The sequence below is a fragment of the Siphateles boraxobius genome, unplaced genomic scaffold (genome assembly GCF_051911475.1).
Source record: "Siphateles boraxobius isolate OS27281-9 unplaced genomic scaffold, OSU_SipBor_1 18, whole genome shotgun sequence".
In the NCBI taxonomy this organism is placed as follows: Eukaryota; Metazoa; Chordata; class Actinopteri; order Cypriniformes; family Leuciscidae; genus Siphateles; species Siphateles boraxobius.
In genome coordinates, this window is record NW_027508788.1 from 3,852,949 (window position 1) to 3,861,868 (window position 8,920).

The window sequence follows — 8,920 nt, forward strand, 5'->3', positions numbered from 1 at the left end:
TTAAATCTGTTATTTCCCAGCTGTATTGGAAGTAGTGCTGTTACCATAGCAGCCGTTTCAAGATTAAACGTTCCAGTGCGAGAGTAGTGTATTTGAGGAGTATTTGGTAAAACACAAGTTATGACGAAACGTGGCAGTGAAACGTCATCCGCTTGATTAGACGCGTGTGACGTTGAGATCGTTGTGGGAATCAAACTTGTTTCACAGTGAAATGGATACGCGAGTCGACTCTTTGCGGAGGAATATTGACTTCCTACAAAAGCAGCACAGGGAAACTCTGGAGAAATTACATGGTGAAATAGATAGTTTAAAACGGCAAAATAAAGGTAAGTGTACCATGTTAAGTTTCCTTCTGTATATTATAGGAGTAATGTTTTGGCCTTTTCATGAACAATACATTTATGTGTGAGTGGGACGTAGATAGTTGTCCGTACACTTAACAACAAAATGTAACATTTTTATTTTAATTGACGTAGTTTACTGAAAATATGACGAGAACCTGTTTAGGTAGGCTATCGTTAATACAAGTAATGATGCCTGTGTGATTGCTATAATAATCTCTCTGCTTGTTTGCCTGTGAGTTTAAGGGATAGTTCACCCAATTCTGTCATCATTTACTCACTCATGCTGTCAAAACCGGTATGCTTTTCTTGTGAAATACAAAGATGTTACATGGAATTACAGCATCAGTCACCATTCAATCTCACTGCAATGAAAGTGAGCTGAGTTATCATGCAGCTTTAGGACAACATGGGGACGAGTAAATGATGATGACAGAATATTAATTTTGAGGTGAAGTGTGTCTTTAATGAGGACGGGCATTTAGTGTCAGGGATGGGGTATCAGAGGTGATACTTCAGTAGCTACAGGTTGCCTGGTGACGTCGAGCTGCTGAATGAAGAAAATGAAAGAATGGCGTTTGTAACCGCGGTGGGTGGCAAAGTATCAGTTTACAGATAAACGTTTTGTTGTTTTGTTTCTGACTGTCTAAAGGAGATTTGTTTGGTCAAATGTAAAGGTATTTTGCTTACATCAAACGGTTGAAAGAATTACACGAGAAATAAATGTTTGCTGATAGTATAGGCTAATATGTAAGACCTTAGGCCTACTAGTGGTCACAAATGCGATATTTGAGTCAAATATTGTGTGAATGCAATTTCATATTTTTGTTTTTGTTCTTTTGGGTTAACAATGAAAACTTTGGAGTATTTTTCATAAATGTCAGTTTGGGACAAGTTTGGTACGAGTTTTATCTGTTGTAATTTTATAGCTTTCTTTTCATTATTGTTTTATGTTGGGTAAAACGATATTTTTTCATTTCATGAATTTTGTTTTTCATAATTGTTTTATTGTTCACTTTTTCTGAAAGGCCATTAAATTAAACTATAAGGCGCATAGCCTATTACATACAATGATATGTTATAAATAAAAAAGTACTCTCAAATTGAATATTATAAATAATATCATAGCCTATTATATCCCTGCATGATTCATTAATGCATTAAACTGGACATATTAATTAAACATCATTTTCAGTTCTGCATTTGTTTTGTCTAATTATGTGATAAAGATTTGCAGTATAAGCTGATAATGGAGCCTCCAAAGTTGAGCAGTAAAGGTTAAGTGACACTTCTGTTCTCTCACACATTTCCTCGATCAAAACCATATGACAAATATACTGTTGATTCAAGTTTATATATTAATATTGTAACTTGCACCAAAATCCCATGACAGGATCCAGCCGTATCCAGAGGCATCACACAGAAAGCAACAAATTCCAAAGAGAGAGAAATAACTATCTGGAGCAAACTTTGGAGGACACCTGCTCATCACAAAGCACAGAGATCAGGTGCTTGCAAAGATTATTATTATTTAATAATAATATTTAATTAAATAGTTATTACAAAGATCTAAGAAGTGGATACATAAATTCTGCCTACAGCAGTTCTTTAAACTATAGAGAAACTAGATCAAATTCTTCAGAGACCCTCGCAGCAGACAGAATAGAAGGTCCTTCAGAAGCCAGAGCGAGATTCATCACTTCTATTCAGCCTCTAATGATCCAGTGCAGTCCATTTCAGGCCCCTCGACCTCCCACCCTACAGGAATGTGAGGTCATCATACGCCAACTGTACAGGGCTAATAGCCTGCAGTCCCAGGAGGTGAGACCATATTTCTCAATCTCTCTCACTATACAAGAATGACTATATATAATGCATTTTAATTTGTCTCCTCTCAGATCCTACGTGTGAAGGCTGTTCTCAAAGACATTGTTTTCAACAAGAAAATCACTGCAGAGAATTACATTTTGACCAAGGCTTTTCTTTCTGATGGTAAAAGGTAATTTCTTTATCACCACATTTCATTTTCGCATCTCAAAAAGCCTGTCAAGAAAATGTCCCAGTCATATTTCATCCCAAAATCAAATAAATTTTTTTTAATGTATATTTAATGGAAATATTTCATTGCCCTGCCAATATTAAAAATATAGGTCCGTTTATATTAGTTATCTTACGAGAGGTTCTCTCGTATTGCGTAAGTTTAGCTTACGCTACGGGAAAGATTCATCTTCTCGAGATACTGAAGCCAAAAAATTATCCTTAATTTTGTATAACTTGTCAACGCAGTGCAGCAGCTAGCAGACCTAGAGCAGGCCATCTCGCGTGCTCATTGGCTGCCCTGCGGGCAACTGCTGCAGCCTACCAGTGCGCCCGGCGTGACGTCACGCCCAATGAAGGGCGCCCGCGCCTTTATAGCGTCACAGCCCACCAGATAGGCGTGGCTTAGCGTATAAAATAGGGGCTGTAGGCTGAATTCTCTGATTTTTCGACTCTTCAGCGAGCTCTTCGCATCGCTGGATTTGAGAGAAGCCACCGCCGCCGTCGAACAGCGAACAGCCAGCTTAGGACAGCGCTGAGGAAGCCGGCCGTCTTCGCCACCTTCAGCCATCCGTGCGAGCTACGCTATCCGGCGACGTATCCTTTTTGCAAATCATTCTAAAAGAGCAGCGAGCGTCTTTTTAAAGATGCCTCGCACTTCCTGCGGCTCGTGTAAAGCCCCGCTCAGCGCCGGAGACCGCCACCTGATCTGCGCTCTCTGCCTGGGCCTGGAACACGCAGAGCTCGCCCTCGCGTCCGGGGGCTGCGAGCTCTTTGAGGAGCTTCCGCTGTCGACCCTGCGGGCTCGACTCGAAGCGTTCAACACCACAGCAGTCACTCCGCCTCCTGTGGGACCGCGCAGAAAGAAGCGCCGTTCCCTGAGACAGCCGGAACCTGTGGCCACAGCGACGCGCTCGCCGGAGAACCTCCCTCGAGCCTCGCTCTCGCCTTCCCCACCTCTCCTCACTGACGCGCAGCTGCCGCTTGCGAGCCTCACTGCCGTCACTTCGGAGGATGAGTCCGTGGGACACGCCACAAAAGACTGCTGCTCTATCCTGGCATCAGACAGCGAGGAATGGTCGCTTCACTCCGCCTCCTCGTCAATCCAGGAATCCGCCCGTACCCGCGCTGGAGCTGACGCGGAACTTATGCGCCTGCTGACGCAAGCTGTCGACCGTCTCGGGCTCGAGTGGTCGCTGCCGAAGGAACCCGCGCCGAACAGGCTCGACGGCTGCTTCCTTCAAAGTCGCCGCCGCGCAGTTTCAGAAACCAGGCCCGCTCCATTCCTGCCGGAACTTCATGCGGAGCTGACGAAGTCGTGGAATTCGCCTTTTTCGGCTAGACTTCAGTCACAGGCCTCCGCGTCGCTCTCCCGAGTGGACGGCGCCGCCGAGAAAGGGTACACAGCGATTCCCCCTGTGGAAGAGGCGGTCGCAGCGCACCTTTGCCCGCCCTCCGCGAGATGGCGGTCACGGTCAGCCCTCCCGTCTAAAGCCTGCAGAGCCACTTCCGCCTTGGTCGGCCGCGCTTATGCCGCCTCTGGCCAGGCCGCGTCTGCTCTACACTCGATGGCTGTGCTTCAGATCCTGCAAGCCGACCTCCTCCGTGAATGGGATGAGAAGGGCCGGGACCCAGCTGCGATTACGGATTTGAGAAGCGCGACGGATCTTTCTCTCCGCGCCACCAAAGCTGCAGCCCAGGCCATCGGACGAGCCATGGCCGCGTTAACCGTGACGGAGAGGCACCTCTGGTTAACGCTCGCGGATATGAGGGAAACTGAGCGAGCCACCTTTCTGAACGCGCCGCTTTCCCCCACTGGTCTCTTCGGCCCAGCGGTGAACGGGATTGTTGACCGCTTCTCTATGGTGCAAAAGACCACGCAGGCCATGAACCTCTTCCTGCCGCGACGCTCGAGTTCCGCCACAGGCCGCTCTCGCGAGAGACAAAGCCAGCCTCCTGTGCGAACCAGCACCCAGCGTCCAGCACAGCCTCAGCAGGGCCTCGGCAAAGGCTCACGCTGAAGTCTGAGCACGCGAAGCCCTCCTAACAGCGGGAGAGAAAAGACGCGCGTGTCCCGCTGCGGCCGGACCGCCGTCAAAGTTCATTTCCCTGTCAGTCCCCTTCGAACAGGCTACTGCAGTGGTTCAACTAGCAGCCAACGAGCCGGTTTATTCACCCTCTCGCCTGCACACAAACGCCGTTTTCACGGCGACCCAGAGAAATCTCAAAAAGAGTATAATGTCTGGTCCGGCTCACGCCGTCAGTGTTTTAAGTGTAGAGAATGTGCCCACGCCCCAGTGTTCACCCCTACACATAAGCACTCAAAATCCCGTGTCACTCACAGAGCACACTCTCATAAAGCGCAGAAAAGCCGCTCGAGTGTTGAATGTAAGAAATGTGTCCACAGGTCTGTGCCCACTATCTGCCCGCTCTGTTACACGATCAAAAAAGCTTATGAACGTAAGTCTCGTGCCCGCCAGAGAGCGCTCACGCTTGCTAACACAAACCTTCCCCCGGGTCCCGCCTGTGCGTTTAAGTGTTATCACGAAACACAGGGCGTTAATAAAACGCTTTCAAGCCCGGACCACGACGATAGTGAATGCGGAAGTAGCACACCTACTTCACGCAGAAATAGCAAAGCTGCTGTGCAAAGGGGCTATAGAAAAGGTGCCGCCTTCTCTGAGCGAGTCAGGCTTTTACAGCCGATATTTTCTCGTACCCAAGAAGGACGGAGCCTTCAGACCTATCCTAGATCTGAGATATTTGAACAAAGTGCTTGTAAAAAGACTGTTCAAAATGCTTACGACCAGAAAAATCCTCGCGCACGTTCGCCCGAGGGACTGGTTTATTTCTCTAGATCTGAAGGATGCCTATTTTCAGATTCAGATAGTACCCCGTCACAGGCAATTTTTGAGATTCGCCTTCGACGGTCAGGCATATCTATACACCGTCCTGCCGTTCGGCCTGTCCCTAGCACCCCGTACATTTACAAAGTGCATGGACGCGGCGCTCGCCCCCCTGAGAAGTCAGGGGCTGCGCATAATGAACTATCTGGACGATTGGCTGATATTGGCACAGTCAGAGACAGAACTACTATCTCACAGAACAGTGCTTCTCAGTCATCTGGAAAGCTTGGGTCTCACGGTCAACTGGACCAAGAGCTCATTACTGCCCAGCCAGTCAATTTCCTTTTTAGGAATAGAACTGGACTCGGTGACCATGACGGCTCGTTTATCGACACAGCGCGCGCGCCGTGTTCGCCACCTAGCCGCATCTTTCCAGAAGGGCAGCTTTCTCCCTTTGAAAACATTTCAAAGGATGTTGGGCTGTATGGCATCAGCTGCAGCGGTGCTCCAGCTGGGCCTACTGCGCATGCGCCCGCTCCAACGCTGGTTGAACGCTCGCGCGCCTCGCCGAGCCTGGGTGTCTGGCGGCCAGAAAATCAGAGTGACTCAGACCTGCATAACAGCTCTGCAGCCCTGGTTAGTGGCCGATTGGTACCAGCATGGAGTAATGATGGGAACCATCTCTTATCGGAAGGTCATCTCGACAGACGCGTCCAACTCGGGTTGGGGCGCGCTGTTCAGGGCAGACCGGCCTTTGGCCAGTGGTCAGACCAGGAGAAGGGTTTTCACATAAACTGTCTGGAAATGATAGCGGTCGAGAACGCGCTGAAGTGCTTCCTCCCGTTTATACAGGACCAGCATGTTCTTGTCCGCTCGGACAACACATCTGTGGTATCCTATGTAAACCGTCAGGGCGGTGTCAGATCCAGAAATCTCTGCAATCTGACGGAACGCCTCCTTATTTGGTCACAGACGAACCTGCGCTCGCTGAGGGCGGCGCATGTGCCTGGCCATTTGAACGACAAGTTATACAAAATTAAGGATAATTTTTTGGCTTCAGTATCTCGAGAAGATGAATCTTTCCCGTAGCGTAAGCTAAACTTACGCAATACTCGTTCCCTCTCTAGAGAGAACCGAGGTTACGTTAGTAACCGAGTATCGGTTTCTTTAACTGTCATAAAAAAATGATAGGTACAATTTTATTATTGTGTTCATGTTATTTGATTGCAAAACTTTTGCTGCTATTGAGACAGGATATTAGGGACAGGTTTGGTGATATGGTTAGATTTAATGGCGGGTTAAATTGTAAGGGAGGATCAACAGTGTAATTATAGATTTAATTGCAGAAATTAATTACAGATGCAAGTACATGCCTATATTTTAAGTAGAACGTAAAAGCAAGTGTACTGTATCAAATGATTCATTTAAATGTTAAAGACGCTTAACAGTGGCGGTTCTAGAGGGGGGGCCAGGGGGGCCCGTGCCCCTGTGACAACAAGCTTGGCCCCCCTTGTGGCCCCCCTAAATGTGGAGTGTGAAATACTTTTTACAAAACTGTTTTTTTGCTATCGTTGTATGCGTATTATTTTTTTTTTATTATTCTATCTTTGTGGATTTGCTTGTTCACGTGACAATTCGCATCACATTGGCGGGAATCGCGGCAGAATAACGTCTGTCTCCTGCACGCGAGAGAGGAGAGAAGGAGAAAGCTGGTCAGTTGCAAGTTCATTCTTTATGTGCGTATGGGGTGTGCGATATGCATTGTCTATTATGATATTGTAATCAATGTTTTAACTGTATACGAGGCACTGTGAGCTGACATCGCGTTTATCTCTCGTCCTTTCACTGCTGTGTGCGGTTCATAGGTAGGCTATGTCCCCAAATTAGTTTATGTCTTATATTTATATCATATTATGTTCTTATATTAGAATATCAGATCAGCAAGAGTGCCGTTTTCCCGTGCACAATTGCAACTGTGATATTGATGTTTTACAACAGTTAAATTAACAATAAGTGAACATTGGGAGTTACTTTTTAGACACAATATTGTCAATATTGTTTGTTTTCCCTTTATTTCGCCGACTAGAATTTCAAAATGAAATCGTAGCAGAGTCTCAATGCAACAGACAGCGATGATTTATTGACTGAAATCCGCGTTTTGAAGGAATCACTTGCTCCTTTCCCGAATGAATCAGCCGTTTGAACGAATCGGTTGAATGAATGAATCCCTCAACTCACTTATTAACACAGTGACTTGCCGCTGCCTACTGGCGGTTTTAGTTTCATATTTAAAGTACCCTTTAATTAGAACATTACAATTAGAAATCATTTCATATTTAAATATTGATTTAAAAAAAATCTCATAGCTTTATTTATGCAATTATAAATGGAGTGTAAATATATTAATGCCGCTTCTGTGTCACCTCTGCACTGCAAAGATGGATTTTGATTAAATTATTTCATTTGACTGGTAACAGTGGTACTGTATAATTAAGTATTATTGTATAAATAAGTATAATTACTGTATAATTTGAATGTTAGTATTTGACATAAAAGGTGATTCATAACTCTAAATAAGTTTAGAAAGAATGTCCATATAAAGGTGAAAATGCCCCTGGAAATCAATTTAAGGAGGCAAATTAAATTAATAAAAAATGAATAAAAAAATTAATTTCGGTCCCTGCTGTTAACCGACCACTGCATAGAATATTAAAAAATATGAATATCTTTGTAAGTCTGCTGTCAACAACAGCCCTAAACCAGCCATGGCACCAGCACAAAAACACAATCAGTAAAATATCATCTAATTATCAACAAAACATTGAAAATATTGAGATATATTTTTGTCAATATTGCACACCCCTAATGTACGGTATGAATTTTGATTTCTTCAGGTCTTAAAAAGCTTTAAATTTGACTTTGAAAAGTGTGCAGGAACCCTGTAAACGGTTAGTAGTTACCTAGCAAGTCAGTTATTTTCAGTAAATGAATTAATACGCTTCTTGGTCCCCATTGCTTTTGCTCTATAGTTCTCACCAAAATGAAGAGAAAGAAGGACATCATGTCAATTACAGTTACTGTGACTAATACTGAATATGTAATGCAAATGTAAAAATATAATGGAAATGCAAATGCATTGTTGAATGATTATAAAAATGGTATTTTGCCTGTTAAGCCTGCACTGCAGTGCAGAAAATGATATGACAACAATAAGGTCTAAATGTAACTGGCCCCTCTAACAGTACAACTGGCCCCAGGTTGGCCCCCCCAGTTGAAATGGTCTAGAACCGCCACTGACGCTTAATTTAAAGTGGGACCTATCTATATGTAATATGTATGCATGTATATACAGTACACACACACATCTTTTTGTTTTTTTTTGGCAGAGCTGAAGATTCAGAGACATTTCCTCAAATTTCTTTCCAAACCCTGCCTAGAGGACTGTAAGTCAATGCTTGTAAATTTCAAATATATATTTTGCTTCAAACCTGCATGCCAAGAACAAGTCAGTTTTGCATATCTCAACCTTTGCTCTGTTACTATCTGAACAGACCCGTGTCTCAGGCTAGTAAAGCAGAGAAAGTGATCCTCCCTCCCCTCAAACAGACCCTCAACAACAACATAGCAGACAGACAGAGGAGAACACTGGCTGTACAGAGACGTCGTCTACAGAGGAATATGCGCTGAAGGACCAGT

The 8,920-nt window shown here is 44.8% G+C and overlaps 1 protein-coding gene across 2 annotated transcripts; it reads left to right on the forward strand.

The window, feature by feature from the left end:
- Window positions 1-100: 100 nt before the first annotated feature.
- On the forward strand, window positions 101-8,916 carry ccdc74b (coiled-coil domain containing 74B). 2 transcript variants are annotated; one of them, XM_077232930.1, is made up of 7 exons: window positions 101-1,018; window positions 1,571-1,618; window positions 1,735-1,849; window positions 1,943-2,162; window positions 2,240-2,340; window positions 8,611-8,667; window positions 8,776-8,916. In XM_077232930.1, the coding sequence occupies exons 2-7, from the start codon at window positions 1,591-1,593 to the stop codon at window positions 8,909-8,911; spliced, it is 657 nt and encodes a 218-aa protein (XP_077089045.1). In that variant the 5' UTR covers window positions 101-1,018; window positions 1,571-1,590; the 3' UTR covers window positions 8,912-8,916. The 2 variants fall into 2 exon arrangements, with proteins under 2 accessions (XP_077089045.1, XP_077089044.1); XM_077232929.1 differs by having other exon boundaries at window positions 101-326.
- Window positions 8,917-8,920: the final 4 nt, after the last annotated feature.

What these genes read in the sequence shown, in the direction of transcription:
- ccdc74b (XM_077232929.1), top strand. Translation starts at nt 212, where the DNA reads ATGGATACGCGAGTCGACTCTTTGCGGAGGAATATTGACTTCCTACAA. An exon ending in TCCAAAGTTGAGCAGTAAAG is followed by an intron (nt 1,619 to 1,734) that starts GTTAAGTGACAC and finishes ATCCCATGACAG; the next exon opens with GATCCAGCCGTATCCAGAGG. An exon ending in CAAACCCTGCCTAGAGGACT is followed by an intron (nt 8,668 to 8,775) that starts GTAAGTCAATGC and finishes CTATCTGAACAG; the next exon opens with ACCCGTGTCTCAGGCTAGTA.